Source organism: Salmo salar, chromosome 24 (assembly GCF_965601325.2).
Source record: "Salmo salar chromosome 24, fSalSal1, whole genome shotgun sequence".
In the NCBI taxonomy this organism is placed as follows: Eukaryota; Metazoa; Chordata; class Actinopteri; order Salmoniformes; family Salmonidae; genus Salmo; species Salmo salar.
Window position 1 is genome coordinate 6,855,890 of NC_138314.1, and position 26,689 is coordinate 6,882,578.

The following is a 26,689-nucleotide window of genomic DNA, read 5'->3' on the forward strand; positions in this document are numbered from 1 at the left end:
AACAGTGTTACCCAACCCTGGTCCTCAAGTACCCCCAAAAAGTCCACAGTTTTGTTGTAGCCCTTGACAAACACACCTCATTCAACTCATTGAGGACTTGATGATTAGTTGACAAGTTGAATCAGGTGTGCTTGTCCAGGGTTACAATACAAATGTGTACTGTTGGGGGAGCTTGAGGACCAGGGTTGGGAAATACTGATCTGCAATACCCAACAGAGGGCACTCGAGAGAGAGGCAATCAATCAAAAGACACACAAATATCAATCTGTCTGGCAATCTGTCAAATAGGGAAAGTGCTGTTACAGGTGGTCTAGGAGCTAAATCAATGTACTGTAAGAAGTTATCAATTTACGCATTGTGGTGACAGGACTGATACAGAGACAAAATAGTCAATAAATGTAGAAAGAGATCGAAAAACTATAATAACTATTTGGGAAGCTCCATCAATCAATCACCCACCCCATCCATCCATCCATCCATCAGGAAGTAAGTTCTACAGCCATGTGTGAGTAGTTGACATGCTAATCAGGTTGACGACAATCAGATGTATTACTGGCACCAATGAAAATGAGTTTTGATGTAGGTTGGCCATCACTGTCACTGAAATACGAACAACATTTATGTCTGTAGAATATGCTAATAAGCTAGCTTAAGCCTCACAAGAAATGGAAATGCCAGAAACACGAGCTTGTGGGATTGGAGGATAGAAGCAGTTATCGTTACAGCAGATTTGAAGCGAAGCCAAGCGAAGCGTCGTTAAAAACCAATTGCCCTTTTGACCCCAAAACAGATAAAACCAAACATTTCTCATTCACTTTCGGCGCTCTAAACGAGCACCAAAGTCCATCCTCCCTATCTCCACCTTTCTTTCTCCTCCTATCTTAACGTTTCCTTCTCCCTCCCTCTCTCCCTCCCTCTCTCTCTCTCTCTCTCTCTCTCTCTCTCTCTTCCTCTGTAAACTCTGATAGCCCTATATAATAAGTCAGAGGAAAGCCTCTCCTGAAAATGGACACCAAAGAGAAAGTGAGACTGAGCTGAGGACTTAACTCTTTGGCACCCCCTGTCTTTCAGTCTCAGGTGGCGTTTTCCTCCTCATCATCCATATGATAGTTGAGCGTGATGACAGCACTGATGAAGTCTCCCAGCTCTACGAAGTCAGCTGTGATGATGTTGATGCCGCTCTCTCCTGGCCTCTGGGCCCGGATCCACAGCATCATACTTGGAAGAGCCCTGCAGGGGAGTCCATGTGGATGTGAAACCATGTACACACACACACACACACACAGTTGCATCTCTGTATTATTGTCTTTTGTGCATTCTACAGTGAGGGAAAAACGCATTTGATCCCCTGCTGATTTTGTACGTTTGCCCACTGACAAAGAAAGGATCAGTCTATAATTTTAATGGTAGGTTTATTTGAACAGTGAGAGACAGTGAGAGACAGAATAACAATAAAATCCAGAAAAACGGATGTCAAAAATGTTATAAAATGATTTGCATTTTAATGAGGGAAATAAGTATTTGACCCCTCTGAAAAACATGACTTAGTACTTGGTGGCAAAACCCTTGTTGGCAATCACAGAGGTCAGACGTTTCTTGTAGTTGGCCACCAGGTTTGCACACATCTCAGGAGGGATTTTGTCCCACTCCTCTTTGCAGATCTTCTCCAAGTCATTAAGGTTTCGAGGCTGACGTTTGGCAACTCGAACCTTCAGCTCCCTCCACAGATTTTCTATGGGATTAAGGTCTGGAGACTGGCTAGGCCACTCCAGGACCTTAAAACCTCTCTGGGCTAGGCGGGACGAATTCGTCCCACCTACGTAACAGCCACTTGAAGCCTGTGGCGCGATTTTCAAAACCTTAAAAATCCTATTACTTCAATTTCTCAAACATATGACTATTTTACAGCTATTTAAAGACAAGACTCTCGTTAATCTAACCACACTGTCCGATTTCAAAAAGGCTTTACAACGAAAGCAAAACATTAGATTATGTCAGCAGAGTACCAAGCCAGAAATAATCAGACACCCATTTTTCAAGCCAGCATATAATGTCACCAAAACCCAGAAGACAGCTAAATGCAGCACTCACCTTTGATGATCTTCATCAGATGACAACCCTAGGACATTGTGTTATACAATACATGCATGTTTTGTTCAATCAAGTTCATATTTATATCAAAAACCAGCTTTTTACATTAGCATGTGACGTTCAGAACTAGCATACCCTAGCAAACTTCCGGGGAATTCGCTAACATTTTACTAAATTACTCACGATAAACGTTCACAAAAAGCATAACAATTATTTTAAGAATTATAGATACAGACCTCCTCTATGCACTCGATATGTCCGATTTTAAAATAGCTTTTTGGTGAAAGCACATTTTGCAATATTCTAAGTACATAGCCCAGGCATCACGGGCTAGCTATTTAGACACCCGGCAAGTTTAGCACTCACCATAATCATATTTACTATTATAAAAGTTTGATTACCTTTTGTTGTCTTCGTCAGAATGCACTCCCAGGACTGCTACTTCAATAACAAATGTTGGTTTGGTCCAAAATAATCCATCGTTATATCCAAATAGCGGCGTTTTGTTCGTGCGTTCCAGACACTATCCGAAATGGTAAAGAAGGGTCGTGCGCATGGCGCAATTCGTGACAAAAAAATTCTAAATATTCCATTAGCGTACTTCGAAGCATGTCAACCGCTGTTTAAAATCAATTTTTACGCCATTTTTCTCGTAGAAAAGCGATAATATTCCGACAGGGAATCTCCTTTTTGGCAAACAGAGGAAAAAAAATCACAAAGGCGGGGGCGGTCGGGTCACGCGCCTAAGCCCAGTGTCCCTTGATCGGCCACTTGAGAAAGGCGATAATGTGTTTCAGCCTGGAGCTGGGATGACGACATTCTGTTTTTTCCCGGGCTCTGAGCGCCTATGGACGACGTAGGAAGTGTCACGTTAGAGCAGAGATCCTTAGTAAAAGATAGAGATGGAAAAGAAGTTCAAGAAATGGTCAGACAGGCCACTTCCTGTAAAGGAATCTCTCAGGTTTTGACCTGCCATTTGAGTTCTGTTATACTCACAGACACCATTCAAACAGTTTTAGAAACTTTAGGGTGTTTTCTATCCATATGTAATAAGTATATGCATATTCTAGTTACTGGGTAGGAGTGGTAACCAGATTAAATCGGGTATGTTTTTTTATCCAGCCGTGTCAATACTGCCCCCTAGCCCTAACAGGCTAATGTGCTTCTTCTTGAGCCACTCCTTTGTTGCCTTGGTCGTGTGTTTTGGGTCATTGTCATGCTGGAATACCCATCCACGACCCATTTTCAATGCTCTGGCTGAGGGAAGGAGGTTCTCACCCAAGATTTGACGGTACATGGCCCCGTCCGTCGTCCCTTTGATGTGGTGAAGTTGTCCTGTCCCCTTAGCAGAAAAACACCCCCAAAGCATAATGTTTCCACCTCCATGTTTGACGGTGGGGATGGTATTCTTGGGGTCATTGACAGCATTCCTCCTCCTCCAAACACGGCGAGTTGAGTTGATGCCAAAGAGCTCCATTTTGGTCTCATCTGACCACAACACTTTCACCCAGTTGTCCTCTGAATCATTCAGATGTTCATTGGCAAACTTCAGACGGGCATGTATATGTGCTTTCTAGAGCTGGGGGACCTTGCAGGCGCTGCAGGATTTCAGTCCTTCACGGCATAGTGTGTTACCAATTGTTTTCTTGGTGACTATGGTCCCAGCTGCCTTGAGATCATTGACAAGATCCTCCCGTGTAGTTCTGGGCTGATTCCTCACCGTTCTCATGATCATTGCAACCCCATGAGGTGAGATCTTGCATGGAGCCCCAGGCCGAGGGAGATTGACAGTTCTTTTGTGTTTCTTCCATTTGCGAATAATCGCAGCAACTGTTGTCACCTTCTCACCAAGCTGCTTGGGGATGGTCTTGTAGCCCATTCCAGCCTTGTGTAAGTCTACAATCCTGTCCCTGACATCCTTGGAGAGCTCTTTGGTCTTGGCCATGGTGGAGAGTTTGGAATCTGATTGATTGATTGCTTCTGTGGACAGGTGTCTTTTATGCAGGTAACAACCTGAGATTAGGAGCACTCCCTTTAAGAGTGTGCTCCTAATCTCAGCTCGTTACCTGTATAAAAGACACCTGGGAGCCAGAAATCTTTCTGATTGAGAGGGGGTCAAATACTTATTTCCCTCATTAAAATGCAAATCAATTTATAACATTTGACATGTGTTTTTCTGGATTTTTTGTTGTTGTTATTCTGTCTCTCACTGTTCAAATAAACCTACCATTAAAGTTATAGACTGATCATTTCTTTGTCAGTGGGCAAACGTACAAAATCAGCAGGGGATCAAATACTTTTTCCCTCACTGTAAGTATAATGCATAGTCAGTGAATAGGATGGGGCTAAGGAAAAGGAAAGAGAGCGAGAGAGTGACAGAGCGAGATAGAGGTATGTACTGTTTGATGAGTCACAGTTGGTTGGTGTAACAGTGAGCTGGCTGGTGAACAGCTAGACCGGTTAAGGGCCAGTATGAGTCAGCATGATAAGGGCTGTCTGCGCTGTCTGACAGACTGCTGGGTGCAATCATGTGGGGGGCGAGATATTATTATATACTCTGTACAGATGTAGGATCTTAATTTGAGCCAGTTTGCTACAGCAGGACAATTATCCTGCAGCAACAGGAAATGTGAATTATTATGTGGATTACAATTTATGGAAATATTTGTAGGGGTTGATACATTTTTCGTAAGAGAAAAGTGAAAATTACAAACTTCACAAGCCTTTTTAAACCTCAAATACAAATCAAGTTTTACATTTCTGCCATTGCAGGAAAGTTCTCCTGCAACAGGGTGATCAGATTAAGAGTATAGCTGGTGTCTGCTGTGGAAAAGCTCTGTCAGACTGGTTACAATGCTACAGTCCTGGATTTGAATGCACATTCTTCAATTGACAGTAAACCCAATGTTCTTCTTGAGATCAATTGGAATTAGTCCACAATCGATGAAAATATTATATTAAACAGTCAGCACGGTTATTGAATGCAATATTTAATATTTCATCTCCAAGCAATGAAATGGGAAAAAGTTGAGAAAAAAAGCATATAGAGAGAAAAAAGAGACAATAGAAATAGGGCGGAAAATTCAGTATCCCTAAAGTTGTCTTATCACGGGGCAAGTGAGGCCAGTGTCATATTCCCAAAGATACATATACCTTTTGCCACAGTGACTCATAGTGTGTGTGTTGTTTCTCATCTCAATTTCTCTCCCACATTGAACATGAAATAACTCACAAATGTCCTTTATAACCACACACACACACACACACACACACACACACACACACACACACACACTCACACACAAACACACACACAGTTGAAGTCAGAAGTTTACATACACCTTAGCCAAATACATTTAAACTCAGTTTTTCACAATTCCTGACATTTAATCCCAGTAACAATTCCCTGTCTTAGGTCAGTTAGGATCACCAATTTATTTTAAGAATGTAAAATGTCAGAATAATAGTAGAGAGAATGATTTATTTCAGCTTTTATTTCTTTCATCACATTTCCAGTGGGTCAGAAGTTTACATACACTCAATTAGTATTTGGCAGCATTGCCTTTAAATTGTTTTACTTGGGTCAAACGTTTCAAGTAGCCTTCCACAAGCTTCCCACAATAAATTGGGTTAATTTTTGCCCATTTCTCCTGACAGAGCTGGTGTAACTGAATCAGGTTTGTAGGCCTTCTTGCTCGCACACGCTTTTTCAGTTCTGCCCACAAATTTCCTATGGGATTGAGGTCAGGGCTTTGTCATGGCCACTCCAATATCTTGACTTTGTTGTCCTTAAGACATTTTGCCACAACTTTGGAAGTATGCTTGGGGTCATTGTCGATTTGGAAGACTCATTTGCGACAAAGCTTTAACTTCCTGACTGATGTCTTGAGATGTTGCTTCAATATATCCACATAATTTCCCCTCCCCATGATGCCATCTATTTTGTGAAGTGCACCAGTCCCTCCTGCAGCAAAGCACCCCCACAACATGATGCTGCCATGCTTCACGGTTGGGATGGTGTTCTTCGGCTTGCAAGCCTCCCCCTTTTTCCTCCAAACATAACAATGGTCATTATGGCCAAACAGTTCTATTTTTGTTTCATCAGACCAGAGGACATTTCTCCAAAAAGTACGATCTTTGTCCCCATGTGCAGTTGCAAACCGTAGTCTGGCTTTTTTATGGCGGTTTTGGAGCAGTGGCTTCTTCCCTGCTGAGTGGCCTTTCAGGTTATGTCGATATAGGACTCGTTTTACTGTGGATATAGATACTTTTGTACCTATTTCAACCAGCATCTTGAGTATCCTGAGCAGTATGACGGCTGCATGGTCCCATGGTGTTTATACTTGCGTACTATTGTTTGTACAGATGAGCGTGGTACATTCAGGTGTTTGGAAATTGCTCCCAAGGATGAACCAGACTTGTGGAGGTCTACAATATTTTGTCTGAGGTCTTGGCTGATTTCTTTTGATTTTCCCATGATGTCAAGCAAAGAGGCACTGAGTTTGAAGGTAGGCCTTGAAATACATCCACAAGTACACCTCCAATTGACTCAAATGTTGTCAATTAGCTTATCAGAAGCTTCTAAAGCCATGATGGGATTTTCTGGAATTGTCCAAGCTGTTTAAAGGCATAGTCAACTTAGTGTATGTAAACTTCTGACCCACTGGATTTGTGATACAGTGAATTATAAGTGAAATAATCTGTCTGTTAATAATTGTTGGAAAAATGACTTGTGTCATGCACAAAGTAAATGTCCTAACCGACTTGCCAAAACTATAGTTTAACAAAAAAATTTGTGGAGTGGTTGAAAAATGAGTTTTAATGACACCAACCTAAGTGTATGAAACTTCCGACTTCAACTGTACATACATACATACATACATACATACATACATACATACATACATACATACATACATACATACATACATAGAGAAACAAACCAACTCACCTCTCTGTAATGGTCTCCCTCAATCCGCTGCCTACTCCTTTCATGACGGTGCTGGCCTTAGGTGTGAGGACCACTTGGGAGACGAAGAATGTTCCCTTCCTCCTGCCATTACACAAATCACATCAAACTTTACTATACAGGCACAATTAAAGATGAAAGTAGGATCTTAAATTGAACCTGTTTTCTACATCAGGAACATCATCCTGCAGCAACAGGAAATGTGAATTATAATGTGGAATATAATAATTTTTGTAGGGGTTGATACATTTTTTGTAAGGGAAAGTCCAAAATTTCAGAAGCCTTTTTTAAACCTCAAACACACAACAAGTTTAAAATGTCCTGCATTGCAGGAATGTTCACCTGCAACAGGGTGATCAAATTAAGAGCTTACATCTGTAAGTGCTTTTCCCAAAGGTTTAACACACTGTCCAGGAAAAGACGGATGGGTGAAAGATAGAGGGCCATACAGACCTGCGGTCAGCCACAGAGGCCTGGAGGAACTGGATCAGCTTTTCAGGGTCAGTGGTGTTGGCCCAGGGAGCAGGCATCATCTGACCAGGCCATAGAAATGGCACTTCCAGGGCCATAGGACTGTGGTAGAACACCAATACCTGGTAGTCTTTCTCCCACAGGTACTGGAGACTCACCTAGAGGGAGGGAGGAGTGTAGGGAGGGGCTTTGTCTTTAGGAACTTCCAGGGCCATAGGGCTGTGAAGCCAAGGTGGACACCATACACTCTTGAGGGAGCACCGAGATTTAAGGTGTTTAGTTAGTTTGTACAGTAGAGTATCTTACCTCCTGAGCGAAGACGACGGGGGCAAGTTTCTCCCCGAACACGTCTCTCAGCATTGAGACCAACTTCTCATGGTGCAGGTTCTGAACCCCGTAGAAGTGGTTAAAGTCCAGGAACACAACCTCTCTGGCATGGGCTGACAGGAAGGAGCTGATCTGCTCCAGACCTTCTCTCACCTGGAAGCACAACACACACCCCCACAAGGAAGCAAATATAGTGTCAGACCAGTCATACTGTACCCACTGAATAAGGTCCAGAGTTTTTCCTGACCTCTTGACCTCTATAGAAAATAACTAGGGTCCAGAGTTTTCTTTCTGGTCAGGTCAGGTGGTCAGGAAAAACACCTGAGGTTCTGTAGGAGGAAATATAGTCGTAGGGAGTAATTATATTCACAGTGGCGCTGAAGAGGCCATGAGCGAAGAAGAGTTCGTTGTCTGGGTCCCGGGGCTTGGTGGAAATGCGCAGGTCAAAGAAGCGGACGCCGGCCTCCAGCTGGCTGGAGAAGTTCATAGTCTGAGTGGCCAGCCATTTACGCATCAGCTTCTTGGCCACCGTGCCAAAGACCGACACAAAGTTCTGGACAGCGTCAGTCTGCTCAGGACCCACCGGAGAGGACTCGTCTATGTAGAAACTGAAGGAGTCATGGGAACCTGGGGGGAATATAATTATTATTATTATTATATAACGCTTTTCATTACATAAAGAATCTCAAAGCACTTGAAAACGCAAAACAAACAAGAATCAAATAAAACAGCTATATGACAGCATAGGTCTGGGCTACGATGTTCAGCCACAGTTGAACATTTCGTTTTTTCAATCCTCCAACAGATGGAGTGACAGTCAAGAGGGAACCACATGACTTGAGCAGAGGGAGGAGGTGGTCAACGGGGGAGAGGAACAGGTCCTCCGGAGGCAGGCAGGCAGCACAATATAGGGAATGGGTTATGGCTGAGCGGAGGAAAATGTGTGTTAGCATGTGTGTGTGTGGTGTGTGTGTGTGTGTGTGGTGTGTGTGTGTGTGTGTGTGTGTGTGTGTGTGTGTGTGGTGTGTGTGTGTGTGTGTGTGATAGGGACAGTTGTGACTTGACTTGAGGCCCATACAAAGTGAAGAACAGTATCTCAGTGATAATAGAACAATGCCAGTGGGTTGAGAGGAGTGAGTAGTGTCCTCTCTCCCTGTCCTCCTGTCTAAACAGAGAAGTCAACTCTCTAATTATAGTCAGCCCTGAGACGCTCTCCTCTCTGTCTCCCCCTCCTCTCCTCTCGCCTGCCTCTCCATCCCCTCTCCCTTGCCTCTCCCCTCTTCTCCCTCTCCCTCCCTCCCTCTCCCTCTCCTCCTCCTCCTCCTCTCTTCTCCCTTTCCTATCCCTCTCCCCTCCTCCTCCCTTCCTCTCACTTTCCCCCTTCTTTCCTCTCCCTTCCCTCTCCTCTCCTCTCCTCTCCCACTACAGGGCAAACCCACACTACAGGGCTGACCACACTACACTTCTTCCATTCGGTTACAAAGCCCAAATAGTTTCCATAACCACAATTGAGACGATCACTGTAGCTTGAACATCACTGAGCTTCACCACAATTGAGACGATCACTGTAGCTTGAACATCACTGAGCTTGACAACTTGATGACAACTTCTCCACAGGCAAACAAACTGCATGCGTTATCATCACCGATGTTATGTAGGAAGAACAAGACATAGTTATTTATAAACGGCTCAAGTTTATTAGCTACAACTCCAACATCCTCACGTTCGTGAGCTAGCATAACAACAACTCTTTCGCCAACGTACGCTGGCCCCCGTAGGACATCTGCGGTGAGTCAAAAGGAACACACAACAATAACTCCCAGGGGCTTCACAGCAAACATAACAGCACGGTCACAGAACACAGAGAGAAGCCTTCACCCTACACAGACAGTCAGACACGGACACTCGCTTGACTGCACATCAACCATACAGTCGGCATCCTTCTAAGACTCACATAAATGTTCACATAAAGCAATATTCTCTGCTCCAACACAAGGCCTTGGAGTATAATAGAGACAGCAGTATGCCTTTTGGGCAAAGCGTCCTTTTATGTTTCTGTACAAATACACCTGTAACTTCTATAGAAATGTCCTGACAATATTCATCTGTTGGTCCAATAGATAGATGATTCGGTACAATAATGTGAGCTCAGCTCCATGCCCCGAGACGGGTGAAAGTGGAGGCTGTTGAGGGGAGGACGGCTCATAATAATGGCTGGAACGGAGCAAATGGAATCAAACACATGGAAACCGGCCATTATTATGAGCCGTCCTCCCCTCAACAGCCTCCACTGATTTGACAGAAGAGGGCTCTTTCACCCATCTCGAGGCATGGAGCTGAACTCACATTATTGTACCGAATCATTTATCTATTGGACCAACAGATGAAAATTGTCAGGACATTTCTATAAAGGTTACAGGTGTATTTGTACAGAAACATAAAAGGACACTTTGGAAACCATGTGTTTGATGTATTTGGCATCATTCCACCCATTCTGTTCCAGCCATTACCACGAGCCTGTCCAGCCCAATTCTGTTGCCACCAACCTCCTGTGTGTCAAATACACCTGTAGCTTTTATAGAGATGTTCTGGCCACATCCCTATTGGCTTATCAAAGGTATTTTATGGAGTGAGTCAGTGTTCACAGATGGTGCACATAGTTTAAAAGGTGTGCAAAACAAAATGGTACCTACACATCGCTTCTGTAATCCCAAGTTACCGTTCAACACTCCGATATGAAATGTCAGCTCTACCTTGTATGACCAATGAATTCAGTAACACATCCTGGGGGAGGGAGAAGCTACGTGAGAGACGATGGCTTATCAACACACTGGAAATTACAGCTGCGTTTATCTCTCGACTCTCGGTACTGTGTGATGATAACGAGAGAGAAAAGCAATCCATCAAAACGAATCCATTAATCAATTTAAGGCTGTGGAAATAAAATGTGTAATGAACAACATGCTTTTCATTAAGCCTAGAAGGTCAGACTAGCTGTATGTCAAATTAGAATTAAATTAAATCACATTAATCAAAAAATCAATCGGGGTCACGGAGACCATTGAGCATTGGTGGAGAGACGTGCTCTAAATATCACCGCTGTTCATCTCATGAAACAAAATGGATTCCCTGCCTCTCCACCTGCCGACCACTCCTGTAAGCTGATGGTAAAAATGTTCAGGTCGGATATCAACACTAGTCTCATTAGTTAAACAGAAGACGGAGGTCATCATGCCCTGGCAGGGATCATCAACTAGATCCGGCTGCGGGCCGATTCTTTCTTGAGCGGATGGTCAGGGGGCCAGAACATAATTACAAATCATTTTTAGACTGCAAATTGACTGCAAGACGCCCGAACAGATGTAATATTTGACCAAAACATAATCATTTCAAACCTTGCTTACATTTGTAAACGATCACATATCTCTCTATTATGCATGGGAATACTTTTGAACAGATTTCCAAAATCACTTTTCTGATTTGCTGCTGTCTTTACAGTCTTATGTCCAACAATAAAATATAATTAAAAAGTTATTATAAAAAAATTGGGTCCACAGGCCGCCATTTGGGGAACCCTGCCCTATGGCCTCTGGTTGTGTCTTATTTAGCTAGTTCATCTGTAACACCACAAAAAGTGTAACCTTGAAGATAACAATAAATGACTTTGACAGTCCTCTGTTTGTGAATTACAGCACTAGAGTGATGCATTAGGGATGAGGCAATTACACAAATAAACAAACAAATCCCTCGCTCTCCCCAATTTAATGGCTTAATGAAGGAGATTAGGAACAGAGATTTGTTGTTGTTTTTGTTGCATGTCATTGCTCTGTCTTTCCCCATGATAGGGCCAGATCTACAAAATGTTTGCAACAAGTTTAAAGTAAGTAGTTGTACCTGTTTTAAACAGAGGGAACAATATCAAATAAAGTGCAATTATAAAATTGTAATTGAAAATGTATTTCTTATGGTTTAGGTTCATGTTTTCTTTAAAGGGTGATATGATATACTGACATCTACATCCATCTGATACAGATGCTTACTACCAGCCTACCATTCCAATGATACAACTGGGGGTGGGGGGCAAAAATGCAATTTCAGAATGTGGGAGGGCATGTCCCCCCCATCCCCAGTGAAAGTTGCGCCCCTGCTTACTACAACCATTGGAAGTCAAAGACCATTGGAAGCTGGAGTGGGAGGAGAGCTGGAGGAATGAACACAGAGGACAGGATGATGTCCGTTAGAGAGTAGGGCAGGGAATTGCCAGGGACCTCACAATATGATATTATCACAATACTTAGGTGCCGATACAATATGTATTGCGATTCTATATTTATTGCAATTTTATTGCTTACTATGTCTACTGAAGAGGGACAAGAGAGAGCCATAAGAAGACAAGTTTGAGATAAGTGTCCAAAACATGGCTCAACATTTAAAACATAAAAAAGAAGATGAACAAGCTATAGGATAAAAAAACCCAGAGTTTTGGCGCAGGTGCCATTTTGAGTGTGTCAAGAACTGCAAAGCTGCTGGGTTTTTCACACTCAACAGTTTCCCATGTGTATCAAGAATGGTCCACCACCAAAAGGACATCCTGACAACTTGATACAACTGTGGGAAGCGATGGAGTCAACATCAAAGTTAATTTGTCACGTGCGCCGAATACAACAGGTGTAGACCTTACAGTGAAATGTTTACTTACAGGCTCTAACCAATAGTGCAAAAAAGGTATTAGGTGAACAATAGGTAAGTAAAGAAATAAAACAACAGTAAAAAGACAGGGTATATACAGTAGCGAGGCTATAAAAGTAGCGAGGCTACATACAGACACCGGTTAGTCAGGCTGATTGAGGTAGTATGTACATGTAGATATGGTTAAAGTGACTATGCATATATGATGAACAGTGAGTAGCAGTAGCATAAAAGATAAGAGGGGTTGGCGGGTGGTGGGTGGTGGGACACAATGCAGATAGCCCGGTTAGCCAATGTGCGGGAGCACTGGTTGGTTGGCCCAATTGAGGTAGTATGTACATGAATGTACAGTTAAAGTGACTATGCATATATGATAAACGGAGAGTAGCAGCAGCTTAAAAGAGGTTACCTGTTCAGGAGTCTTATGGCTTGGGGGTAAAAACTGTTGAGAAGCCTTTTTGTCCTAGACTTGGCACTCCGGTACCGCTTGCCATGCGGTAGTAGAGAGAACAGTCTATGACTGGGGTGGCTGGGGTCTTTGACAATGTTAGGGCCTTCCTCTGACACCGCCTGGTGTAGAGGTCCTGGATGGCAGGCAGCCTAGCCCCAGTGATGTACTGGGCAATACGCACTACCCTCTGTAGTGCCATGTGGTCAGAGGCCAAGCAATTGCCGTACCAGGCAGTGATGCAACCAGTCAGGATGCTCTCGATGTTGCAGCTGTAGAACCTTTTGAGGATCTCAGGACCCATGCCAAATCTTTTTCGTTTCCTGAGGGGGAATAGGCTTTGTCGTGCCCTCTTCACGACTGTCTTGGTGTGTTTGGGCCATTCTAGTTTCTTGTTGATGTGGACACCAAGCAACTTGAAACTCTCAACCTGCTCCACTGCAGCCCCGTCGATGAGAATGGAGGCGTGCTCGGTCCTCCTTTTCCAGTAGTCCACAATCATCTCCTTAGTCTTCGTTACGTTGAGGTTATAGGTTGTTATTCTGGCACCACCCGGCCAGGTCTCTGACCTCCTCCGTATAGGCTGTCTCGTCGTTGATCAGGCCTACCACTGTTGTATAGTCTGCAAACTTAATGATGGTGTTGGAGTCGTGCCTGGCCATGCAGTCGTGGGTGAACAGGGAGTACAGGAGGAGACTGAGCACGCACCCCTGGGGAGCTCCAGTGTTGAGGATCAGCGTGGCAGATGTGTTGCTACCTACCCTCACCACCTGGGGTGGCCCATCAGGAAGTCCAGGATCCAGTTGCAGAGGGAGGTGTTTAGTCCCAGGATCCTTAGCTAAGTGATGAGCTTTGAGCGTACTATGGTGTTGAACGCTGAGCTGTAGTCAATGAATAGCATTCTCACATAAGTGTTCTTTTTGTCCAGGTGGGAAAGGGCAGTGTGGAGTGCAATAGAGATTGCATCATCTGTGGATCTGTTGGGGCGGTATGCAAATTGGAGTGGGTCTAGGGTTTCTGGGATAATGGTGTTGATGTGAGCCATTACCAACCTTTCAAAGCACTCCATGGATACGGACGTGAGTACTATGGGTCTGTAGTCATTTAGGCAGGTTGCCTTTGTGTTCTTCGGCACAGGGACTATGATGGTCTGCTTGAAACATGTTGGTATTACAGACTCAATCAGGGACATGTTGAAAATGTCAATGAAGACACCTGCCAGTTGGTCAGCACATGCCCGGAGCACACGTCCTGGTAATCTGTCTGGCCCCGCAGCCTTGAGTATGTTGACCTGTTTAAAGGTCTTACTCACGTCGGCTACGGACAGAGTGTTCACACAGTCATTCGGATCAGCTGATGCTCTCATGCATGCCTCAGTGTTGCTTGCCTCGAAGCGAGCATAGAAGTGATTTAGCTCATCTGGTAGGCTCGTGTTACTGGGCAGCTCGCGGCTGTGCTTCGCTTTGTAGTCTGTAATAGTTTGCAAGCCCTGCCACATAAGATGAGCGTCGGAGCCGGTGTAGTATGATTCAATCTTAGCCCTGTATTGACTCTTTGCCTGTTTGATGGTGTGTCGGAGGGCATAGCAAGATTTCTTGTAAGCTTCCGAGTTAGAGTCCCCCAACCTTGAAAGCAGCAGCTTTACCCTTTAGCTCAGTGCGAATGTTGCCTGTAATCCATGGCTTCTGGTTGGGGTGTGTACTTAAAGTCACTGTGGGGACAACGTTATCGATGCACTTATTGATAAAGCCAGTGACTGATGTGGTGTACTTCTCAATGCCATCGGAAGAATCCCGGAACATGTTCCAGTCTGTGATAGCAAAACAGTCCTGTAGTTTAGCATCTGCTTCATCTGACGACTTTTTTATAGACCGAGCCACTGGTGCTTCCTGCTTTCATTTTTGCTTGTAAGCAGGAATCAGGAGGATAGAGTTGTAGTCGGATTTACCAAATGGAAGGCGAGGGAGAGCTTTGTACGCATCTCTGTATGTGGAGTACAGGTGATCTAGAATTTTTTCCCCTCTGTTTGCACACTTAACATGTTGATAGAAGTTTGGTAGAACTGATTTAAGTTTCCCTGCATTAAAGTCTTCGGCCACTAGGAGCGCCGCCTCTGGGTGAGTGGTTTCCTGTTTGCTTATTTCCTTATACAGCTGACTGAGTGCAGTCTTAGTGCCAGCATCTGTCTGTGGTGGTAAATAAACAGCCACGAAAAGTATAGCTGAAAACTCTCTAGGCAAGTGGTGTGGCCTGCAATTTATCACAATATCCTCTATTTCAGGCGAGCAAAATCTAGAGACTTCCTTAGATTTTGTGCACCAGCTGTTGTTTACAAATATGCACAGAACGCCCCCCCCCCCCCCCCCCCTCGTCTTACCGGAGTGTGCTGTTCTATCTAGCCTGTGCAGCGTATATCTCGCTAGCTGAATATCCATGTCGTCATTCAACCATGATTCCGTGAAACATAGGATATTATAGTTTTTGATGTCTCGTTGGTAGGATATTAGTGATCGTACCTCGTCTAATTTAGTTTGTCCAATGATTGCACGTTGGCGTGTAGTATTGACGGTAACGGCAGCTTTCCCACTCGCCTTCTCCGGGTCCTGACAGGGCATCCGGCTCTTTGTCCTCTGTACCTGTGTCGCTTCCTCTTGCAAATAACGGGGATGTCGGCTCTGTCGGGTGTTTGGAGAATGTCCTGTGCGTCCTCCTTGTTGTAGAAAAAAATCTTTGTCTAATCCGAGGTGAATGATCGCTGTCCTGATATCCAGAAGCTCTTTTTTTTTGCCGTAAGATACGATGGCAGAAACATTGTGTTCAAAATAAGTTACAAATAACATGAGAAAAAACACATAATAGCACAATTGGTTGGGCGCCCGTAAAACTGCTGCCATTTATAACATAGTGGACCAGTATCCCTGTGGAAGGCTTTGGACACCTTGAAATCTGACGAATTAAGGCTGTTCTGAGGCCTAAAGGGGGTGTTACTCAATATTAGGAAGGTTTTCCTAATGTTTTGTAAACTAAGTGCAAATCTATTAAAAATAACAAACTGAAATATTACATTTACATAAGTATTCAGACCCTTTACTTTACTTTGTTGAAGCACCTTTGACAGCGATTACAAACTCTAGTCTTCTTGGGTATGACGCTACAAGCTTGGCACACCTGTATTTGGGGAGTTTCTCCCATTACTTTCTGCAGATCCTCTCAAGCTCTGTCTAGTTGGATTGGAACCGCACACCTATTTTCAGGTCTCTCCAGAGATGTTCGATCAGGTTCAAGTCTGAGCTCTGGATGGGCCACTCAAGAACTTTCTGAGAATTTTCCCTAAGCCACTCTTGCGTTGTCTTGGCTGTGTGCTTAGTGTCATTGTCCTGTTGGAAGGTGAACCTTCGCCCCAGTCCAAGGTCCTAAGTGCTCTGGACCAGGTTTTGATCAAGGATCTCTCTGTACTTTACTCCGTTCATCTTTCCCTCGATCCTGACTAGTCTCCCACTCCCTGCCGTTGAAAAACATCCCCACAGCATGATGCTGCCACCACCATGTTTCACCGTAGGGATGGTGCCAGGTTCTCTCTAGACCTGACGCTTGGGATTCAGGCCAAAGAGTTCAATCTTGGTTTCATCAGACTAGAGAGTCTTGTTTCTCATGGTCTGAGGGTCCTTTATTTGCCTTTTGCTAAACTCCAAGCGGGCTGTCATGTGCCTTTTACTGAGGAGTGGCTTCTGTCTGGCCACTCTACCATAAAGGCCTGATTGGTGGAATGCTGCAGAGATGGTTGTCCTTCTGGACGGTTCTCCCATCTCCACAGAGGAACTCTGTCAGAGTCACCATCGGGTTCTTGGTCACCTCCCTGACCAAGGCCCTTCTCCCCCGATTGCTCAGTTTGGCCAGGCGGCCAGCTCTAGGAAGAGTCTTGGTGGTTCCAAACTTCTTCCATTTAAGAATGATGGAGGTCAATGTGTTCTTGGGGACCTTCATTACTGCAGACATTTGTTGGTATCCTTCCCCAGATCTGTGCCTCAACACATTCCTGTCACGGAGCTCAACGGACAATTCCTTCAACCTCATGGCTTGGTTTTTGCTCTGACATGCACTGTCACCTGTGGGACCTTATATAGACAGGTGTGTGCCTTTCCAAATCATGTCCAATCATTTTAATTTACCTCAGGTGAACTCCAATCATGTTGTAAAAACATCTCAAGGATAATCAATGGAAACAGGATGCACCAGAGCTCAATGTTCAACCATTTCTAAATACCTAAATTCTAAATTGTGTGTAGATTGAGGAGGAAATGTTGTATTTAATCAATTTTAGAATAAGGCTGTAACGTGACAAAATGTGGAAAAAGTCAAGGGGTCTGAATACTTTCCGAATGCACTGTATATATGTTTTTTATTTTTACAAATCGATACTTTGAGTCACCGTATTGATATAAAATCATCAAAAATAATATTGCGATACTCTACTGCAGTGCTCCCCAATAGGTGATTTGTGTTTTTGTTTTTTATATCATTTTCGTTGTTGGACATTAAAACCTCTTATGGACAGCTAGCGGAATGCCTCGCCAATATCCAATGGTAGCGCCTGGCGCGAAATACAAAAAACCTTAAAAATGCTATAATTTCAATTTCTCAAACAGATGACTATTTTACACCATTTGAAAGATAAGACTCTCCTTTATCTAAACACATTGTCCGATTTCAAAAAGGCTTTACAGCGAAAGCAAAACATTAGATTATGTCAGGAGAGTACCCAGCCAGAAATAATCACACACCCATTTTTCAAGCTAGCATATATGTCACAAAAACCAAAACCACAGCTAAATGCAGCACTAACCTTTGATGATCTTCATCAGATGACACTCCTAGGACATTATGTTATACAATACATGCATGTTTTGTTCAATCAAGTTCATATTTATATCAAAAACCAGCTTTTTACATTAGCATGTTTTGTTCAGAACTAGCATACCCACCGAAAACTTCCGGTGATTTTACTAAATTACTCATGATAAACGTTGACAAAAAACATAAATTATTTTAAGAATTATAGATACAGAACTCCTTTATGCAATCGCGGTGTCCGATTTTAAAATAGCTTTTCGGTGAAAGCACATTTTGCAATATTCAGAGTTTATAGCCCGGCCATCACGGCTAGCTATTTTGACACCCACCAAGTTTGGCACTCACCAAACTCAGATTTACTATAAGAAAAATTGGATTACCTTTGCTGTTCTTCATCAGAATGCACTCCCAGGACTTCTACTTCAACAAGCAATGTTGTTTTGGTTCCAAATAATCCATAGTTATATCCAAATAGCTCCGTTTTGTTCGTGCGTTCAAGTCACTATCCGAAGGGTGATGCGCCGGCGCGTTTCGTGACAAAACATTTCTAAATATTCCATTACCGTACTTCGAAGCATGTCAAACGCTGTTTAAAATCAATTTTTATGCGATTTTTCTCATAAAATAGCGATAATATTCCAACCGGAGACGTTGTATCCTTTCAAACACTGAAAGTAAAACATGGAGTCGTCACATGCATGCGCGGGCCAGTGTCATTGTCCTCAGAAGGATCACTCACCAAAACCCCTGCTGTTTTTCGCCCAGAGACTGCAGAGCTATCATTCAATGTTCTGGTGCCTTCCTAGAGCCAATGAAAGCCTTAGAAAATGTCACATTACAGCAGAGATCCTGTATTTTCGATAAAGAGGCTATAGAAGGACAAGAAATGGTCAGACAGGGCACTTCCCATATAGTATCTTCTCAGGTTTTGGCCTGCCATATGAGTTATGTTATACTCACAGACACCATTCAAACAGTTTTAGAAACTTTAGGGTGTTTTCTATCCAAATCTACTAATTATATGCATATTCTAGTTTCTGGGCAGGAGTAATAACCAGATTAAATCGGGTCCGTTTTTTATCCGGCCGTGAAAATACTGCCCCATATCCCTAACAGGTTTTAATTAAAGGCTCTAAAATCACCCAAAATCTGTCCACGAAAATAAGACTACAAAGTGAGGAATTCTTGTGTGGAGGGCAATGAGTGTCGAATTTGGCCAACAAAAAATGTAATTGCTAATATGCTACGTGAGGCTTATTTGATCAAATATAAGTTTTGTAATGTTCAGGTTGTTATGGACTGATATACGTGGACTCACTTTGGAAACTTTGAAAAAAAAACGACTTTACATCAGCGTTGTGCCTGTTGTTCACTATCTGCCCTCTCATTGGCTGGAATGGTCCCTGCTGATCTTGCCTCCTCCCACCTGCCTTCCATCTTTGAGGACATGTATTTCCATTGTTAGAGCGCTCCATCGACTAGCTTGTCAATATAATAATACAAATATTAGCTAATACTCTTGTTTCATCACGTAGCATTACTGCTCAGTCCGCTCACTTTTTCACTAACTCCTAACTCCCCTCAGGGCACAGGAGAGGAGCCTGCTTCCCCTCACTTTCTCTACTCCGTTCTTCATTCCTCTCCTATTCCATCCCTTTTCCTTTGCTTCTGTCTGACCCTCTCTCTCTATCCATCTCTTTCCTACCTCTCCCTCCCTTTTTGTCAGTCTCTCAAACCCATTTTCCTCTCTTCCCACAGTGGTCCCTCATCAACCTCCCTCTTCGGCCCTCCTATCCATTCCGTCTATCAAATTATCTCTCTCTTCCCATGTTCTTACTCTTATCCCGTCTTTGGTACGAGAGTCATTGTGGACACAGTGTGCAGCTAAAGACTGGTGTGCACAATTTTGTTTTTGGCAACAAGATAAACTTCTTTCTGCTGTAAACTCAATTAACTGCCAGCAGAGTACTAGCATGGCTACCTGATTTGTTCTGCATTCAACAATGAGGTATCAATATAGCCTTGTTCAGTAAAACTATGTTAAATGACAGACGGACATTTAACTTGTGCAATTTCATGTCCTCAAATCTCCTCGATACCCACTGTTTATGTTACTCTTTTCCCCTGGAGCTCAAGTGGTGGATGAGAGAATGGACAAAGGGCTGGATGAACGGATAGGTGGATAAAGCAATGTATGGATAGATGGATTGTCAGATTACCAGATTAATCCTGTGCCAAGGTCCATTTCAGAAGCAGAGGATGCTGTTTTTCAATGGTTTTGTTTTAACTGGTCTCAGGGGGCTGGCTGGTTGCCTGCCGTGACGACTCATGCTGAATTTAATTCTGCTGCTCTATCGATCACTCCAAGCTAGTGGGCGTGGCGCTTGGCGGGAGCGATGTGGATGGGTAGTCAGGCTAGCCGGCTGGGGTAAATAGATTGCCCATTTGAAAAAATAATTGACATGGATTGAGAATGAATTCCAGGCCTGACCTGCTGGTGTATCAGTGGGTTTAGAGAACCCCCCCAGAAGATCTATAGCTTCAGTTCACCCCTGGCCTAGTAAGACAAATGTCTTTCATCCGGTGATACACTTCAGATTCTCCTGAAGTGTGCTACCCATTCCCTCCAAGTCTTTTCTGTTTGACATTAGTAACTGGAAAGCCTATTCACTTCTCCAAGGTGCAGTCTTACTAAGAGTGTATTACACTCATTGGCAACACTCAGAAAAAGTAGCCTAGCTGTCTGTGTGGCAGAGCTAATAATTGCATCATGCATATATGATGAACATATAGTATTGACTTTCTCATTTAGAGAGCTTGGGACTACAAGGTTCTATCTGCAAAAATATGATTCTGATATAATTGGTTTTAAAGTTCCGAGCCCTCATTGGTTTGAATGGTGTTCGTAATTTTATCTTGTATTTATAGTATTATAAAGGAGGAGAAAATTGAACATAACAAGGCTTTGTCAATAACAACATTTTGAGAAAAATGCAGATTGTGACGCTCGTCGTAATGAGTAGACCAAGGTGCAGCGTGGTAAGTGCTCATGTTCAATTTATTTATATAAACTCAGAACACTAAATCAAAATAACAAACAACGGAAAAACGAACGTCACGTTCTGCAGGCTTACAGAGCTGTACAAAAACAAGATCCCACAACTAAAGGTGGAAAAAAAGGGCTGCTTAAGTATGATTCCCAATCAGAGACAACGATAAACAGCTGCCTCTGATTAGGAACCATACTCGGCTCAACACAAAGAAATAGAAAACATAAAAGGCATAGAATGCTCACCCCACATCACACCTTGACCCTAACCCCAAAAATATAAAATAAACGGCAATCTAAGATCAGGGCGTGACACAGATAGAGCCTTATAGTCCCAAGCTCTCCTGCAGAAGATGTTGGTGTAGAATAATGCAAACAAGGTCATGACATTAGATACACTCATAAAAAGCTTGATTACACACACACACACACACACACACATGCTTATTTTACTATCCTTGTGGGGACCAAACAATTGATTCTCATTCAAAATCGTATTTTTCCTAACCCTAAACCTAACCCTAACCATAACCTTAACCCCTAACCTTAATTATAACCCCAAAATAGTATTTTTCCTTGTGGGGACCAGTGAAATGTCCCCACTTGTTCGAATTTTCCTTGTTTTACTATCTATATATAGTTAAACCAAACACACACACACACACACACACACACACACACACACACACACACACACACACACACACACACACACACACACACACACACACACACACACACACACACACACACACACACACACACACTGACTCAGTAGTATACAGAAAGCCTGTTTTATGCTGACATCACAGCCTTTGTAGTTCATCTGTCTCCTATTTTCTTCTAGAACCTCTCAACCTTGTCCTTCTCTTATCTGTTCTATTTGTTGCTCTAGTTTATGTTCATGACCTCTGTTGGTCAGGGTGGAGGCTGGCGCCAGCTCAGCTGTATGGAACAGCTAGAGCCAGAGAAGAGTCAGAGCAGGGGGAGGCCAGTGTCACCTGCAGGGCAAACACACAGACGTTCTCATTATGTCAAGCTGCATCCATTTCCTGTACCAGCTGACATGACAAACAATCACAGTATGGCGGGTGTATCTATGGGGTTTAACCAGGGCAGGGTTGATGTCTGCAGGAGCCAATGCGTTGACTCTTGGGAATCCCTAAGAATAATACTGGGCTACCCAAATGTTGATGTCGTTCACCTGGTGTGAAAATGAGTTTCACCACCTCTGGATACACAGATAAACAGTATCAGGAGTTTGAGTTATTTGAGAGCAGCTCTGTCACCTGTAAGAGCCCAATTTAATGCCTGGGTAGCCTAACCTCCTGTAGGTGAGGAGATGAGAGGGCAACACGGAATGAGGGATGGAAAGACTAAGGGGGGAAAAGTGCACACAGCCTTGTGTATATATGGTCTACTTAGGCTGTTCCCGAGAGAGAGAAAGAGAGAGAGTATGTGTGTCTGCATCTGAAGAAGGAGGAGGAGGTGGCGGCACTGGGAGTGTTAAGATCTGTTCCAGGGACAAATCAACTGTAGCCACAGATAACCTTTTTCATTAGGGGGGGAAATACAAAAAAACTGTCCTTAGTTCAGTGTCTACTAGACTAGAGGTAACTTTATACTCCATCTGGCCTACCCAACACTATAAGTGAAAGAGCTGTTCAGAATCGCCACCTCACTCTTTGCAGATTGTGTTGACAAGGGGATCAGCTAAGACTCAATGTGGTATCCATTTACAGTAACACTTAGATCAACCTGCAGTAACACATAATACTGTAGCACCATACAAAAATGCAATCGGGCCACTGTCTCACAGTGTTTACACAATTTGAATTGCAAAGTCTACATCCTAGGCTGGGTGCCAGTCTGATTGTGCTCTAGGCAATTTTGGGGGGTGGGTAACAGCGTAGCGCCTCTGTTAAATGCAGAAACACTTCAATGGATCCCCATCCCCAGGCATTATAAATGTCGAATTAGAAGTATAAATCCTCTGGCGAAGAGGACTGTACTTGTGGATGAAATTATCACATTCATCCTCCCATTCGTTCCTCTCTTCAACTGGTTCAGCGCTTCACTCTCTTTCGCTGGGAAGAGAAGCCTGTGCTATAGTGCTCTAACCCTGCAGCAGTAACACATATAGCTGCTGCCTCTCCGAAACATCCTCAACCAAATCAGCAGCCACCAGGTTTGGCACCAAAAACTGTAGGAGGAAATTGACTTCTGGCAAGGAACACACACACGCGCACACGCACGCACACACACGTCAGGAGAAATCAATAAGTGAATGGCTTATGTGGCTGATTCTGGTTTCAGGGACATTGGAAGAGACAGAAGAGTTTTACAGTAGCCTGTGTCCAAATGGAGTGCATAGGCTACGCACCAGTTTAAGATGCTTGGAGCAACTGGGCAAATTAGGAATAATCATGGTTAATTACAGTGGGTTATAGTGAGCATGCTGCTTCTCCAGGCTGGCCTATGAGAAGGGAAAGACAGGTGCAAATGCAGGTGTTGTGCGTGACTTAACTAGACCTCTTGGCTCCATGGCGATATCCTGTAGTTTTCATTTCCCAGTCTTTCATAGCACGCAGTCGATGCATAATCAAAAGTCACATCCCAAAAATACCCTGAAGATGAATGAATTGTGTGTGTTCCCCATTGAGAGCAGTGGAGTATGTCATGCCACACCTCTTTAGTTTCCCACAATAGATCTGAGAAACACAGCTTTGTGCGCCACCTGCCTGCATGTGTGTAGCCAGTGGATGAAGCTAATCACTAGAATTAGCCAGATGTTAATTGGCCATTCCACAAGAGTGAAACCAGCGACCGGGTCTTATTCCAGACCTCCAATCAGAGTTGCCGTCTCAGGAGACCTGCCGCATGATTGGCCGAAACCTTCAAACAGCTGGTACCACTTTTAGACGCTGATGCCGAGACAATGGACCGTTCCAACACTGCCAACATACAACTTTTCTAACCTTCGTTCCTAGAAGGGATCGCAGAGGATCTGATGTGAACTAGGCAGGTTGTATGCAAGTTTTGCTATTGAGGTTTGACCAGTCCGATCATGTCATATCACTGGTTTCTTCAAGGAAGGAAATAAGGTCTTTGAATGGGGGTATAGATGTCTTGAGTCTGCAAACACAGACTCGAGTGGCCCGTCTAAACTTTCAAACCCTTTGAATAGGGATTTAGAGATCATTGTTAAACAATAAACCCATCCAATTCACACTTGTAGTATTATGTGATGGTGGGTTAGGCTCATTAGAGGCACATGAGCTGTTCTGGTTGCAATGCAATGAACCCTGAACTATATGCCCCGTTTAGGCTAATACGCACCGCCAAAAATCACAGCGATAACACATAGCCTGACAAAAAAGTGACTAGATTCCCATATATATATATATTACAACATATTTAATGGGGCACAATGGGCCACCTGTGTAAATTACATTTTAGTGGATTCATTTGAATTAGCAATTTGCAAGCTTTTTGTAAGATCATTCATGCCCCTCCCTCAAGGAGATTTGAATTAAATCAAGCCGATAGAGACCCAGAGACATGTCTCTGCTTTTGGCATATAGCCTATCGAGCCCTAACCAGCTAAACTGTAGCCTATTTCTTTGATGATGGATCCTTTGTGCTACCGAATAGGGCAATGGACTAGTGTTGCACCTACACATAGGTCTCGCCTTCCCACAACAGGTGCCATCTCGAGAGACTACTGTAGCCTATAGGCCAGAGATAGGCAACTAGATCCAGCCAGAGGCCGATTTATGTCGGAGCGAATGGTTGGGTGACCAGAAAATAACTATAATAATGTGTACGCTGCAAATTGACCACAACTAAGCCCAAAAAGAGATTATTATTATTTTAAAATACAATTTCATACCTTGATTACATTGAGACATGAACGCATATAAAAATATAGATATTTGTGTGAATACTTGAGAACAGACTTCCTAAATTAAACTACACTTTTGCTGAATTCCTGGTGATGTTAGTTTTTTACCCAAAACTTTAAATCCTACATTATTATTATTGTTATTTAGTAAAAACTTCAGGACAAAAAATAAATCACTTGTGGACCAGTTTTGGCCCGCGGGCCACCTGTTGACCACCCCTGATAGGCTATAGCATAAACTTTAGCTGGAATTAACAGCCTTTGCACGGAATATGAGGATTCTGTGTCGATAATTCATCTGAAGACTGTAGGCTGGCTAGGTCACTCGCCGTCAGTTCAACAACATACACATCTGGATTTCTATCTTCTATGGAAGTAAATTATTTCACTGCATGATCAACAAAAGGTTTCCAACATTTCCACACACGCAACAGTGCAAACTACAATGTGACTCTTACCTGGAATGGCCAGGTTGGTAAGCGGGATGCTGTGCATGCTCTCCGGTAAATTCGCCATCCAGTCGGCGAACCGGTGTTCGTTTTTCCCGTGAGACGAAGCCATGCCGCCGCGCACTATATCCCCACTTTCCGTTGCCTGCGCGAGCTTTGAGTGCGCTTTCTCTGTGCTGCGTTCGCTCCACTCACCACACACACACCAGCGCGACCGGGAGCGAGTGTGTTCACACCACACCCCCTGAATGGCGTGCACACATAGATCGGGAACCCATTTTTCATAGGATATGTCGATAGAGTTGTGTTTTCGATAAAGTTGTGCTTTTAGGATGGTCTCATGGCAGGCGAGTGATGTATTCAGCCATTAGTTCTTGAAGTCATTAAAATAAGGGTGCGCCCAGCTAGCCACTCAACTTAATTCAATAATCAGTCCCATGTACCATTCTACAACAGTGAATGTCTGTCTGGCTCTCCACTAATGCATCCATACGCCTTGCGTTTGCCTATCCGTGTATAGGCTAGTGGCACTGTCCACACCTGTGGTGCTGAATTGATCAACTCCGCTTTCCAAACAATAGCGCTTCTGGAGGAGAGCATTTGGAAAGGACACGTTGTTAACCGATTGATTTTCACTTCTCGCTTGTCTGGATTAGTTATTTGAATGCATAACAGTGGACATATTTGACACTTTGCCAGGATTGAAAAATAAACCTCACTGAATAGGATTTAGGATTTGTCTAGTCTGGCAGCAACATATATTTACTATTTAGAAATGTCTACCCTTGATGAACAAGTCTATTCACAACATATTCGCAAGAACAATTTGACATGTATGCGTTTCCCATTTATGATACATCCTCTATATTCTCTTTGAACCCAAGCGTGAAGAAGCCCTCCAGTTTCCGCTACATAGAGCCCAAGGGTAACCGCACCCTGCGCTCTTCTCAAGTGGACAAATCGAATCAACAATGTCATTGCACGCCCCTCATCTGCATGGCAGCTCGAACCTGCTGTGTGTCGACTTAATTTGCTTTAGTTGCTCAGAGGTACATAATGTTAAACCTGGCTAATGGGAACGTTGGGGCAGAACATAATGAGCGATATGATGGGTTTGAGTCAGAAAAGCTTTGCGTCTCTGAGGATAGATGGAGCCTTCATTCAGTGTGTGCCATAATACAGAGCTCAACTCATGAAGAGATCTCATTGTTCCAATACTCTCAAAATGCTTAATTCCTTCCTTCACTGTCACACAGAAATGATGGAAGAAAGATTTGAGGTGTCATAAATCTCAAAGTTCTTCAGGAAGTAGTGCAGATTATTTCTGAAGAATTTGGAAATGTGAGCGTATTCATCATCATACACTTGACATAATTTAGCTGACAGCGGAACTGAATTAAACTACTGCATTAGAATGAATGTTCGAATTTTATGCATACTG

General features: G+C 43.4%; 1 protein-coding gene across 1 annotated transcript; it reads right to left on the bottom strand.

Moving 5' to 3' along the window:
* Positions 1-928: 928 nt before the first annotated feature.
* On the bottom strand, positions 929-25,593 carry plcxd3 (phosphatidylinositol-specific phospholipase C, X domain containing 3). The gene is made up of 6 exons (XM_014171142.3): positions 25,258-25,593; positions 8,229-8,485; positions 7,838-8,011; positions 7,514-7,689; positions 7,043-7,144; positions 929-1,230 (listed from the first exon to the last, which is right to left on the bottom strand). Exons 1-6 carry the CDS (start codon positions 25,358-25,360, stop codon positions 1,074-1,076), a joined length of 969 nt encoding a protein of 322 aa, XP_014026617.1. The 5' UTR covers positions 25,361-25,593; the 3' UTR covers positions 929-1,073.
* Between the last annotated feature and the right edge of the window lie 1,096 nt (positions 25,594-26,689).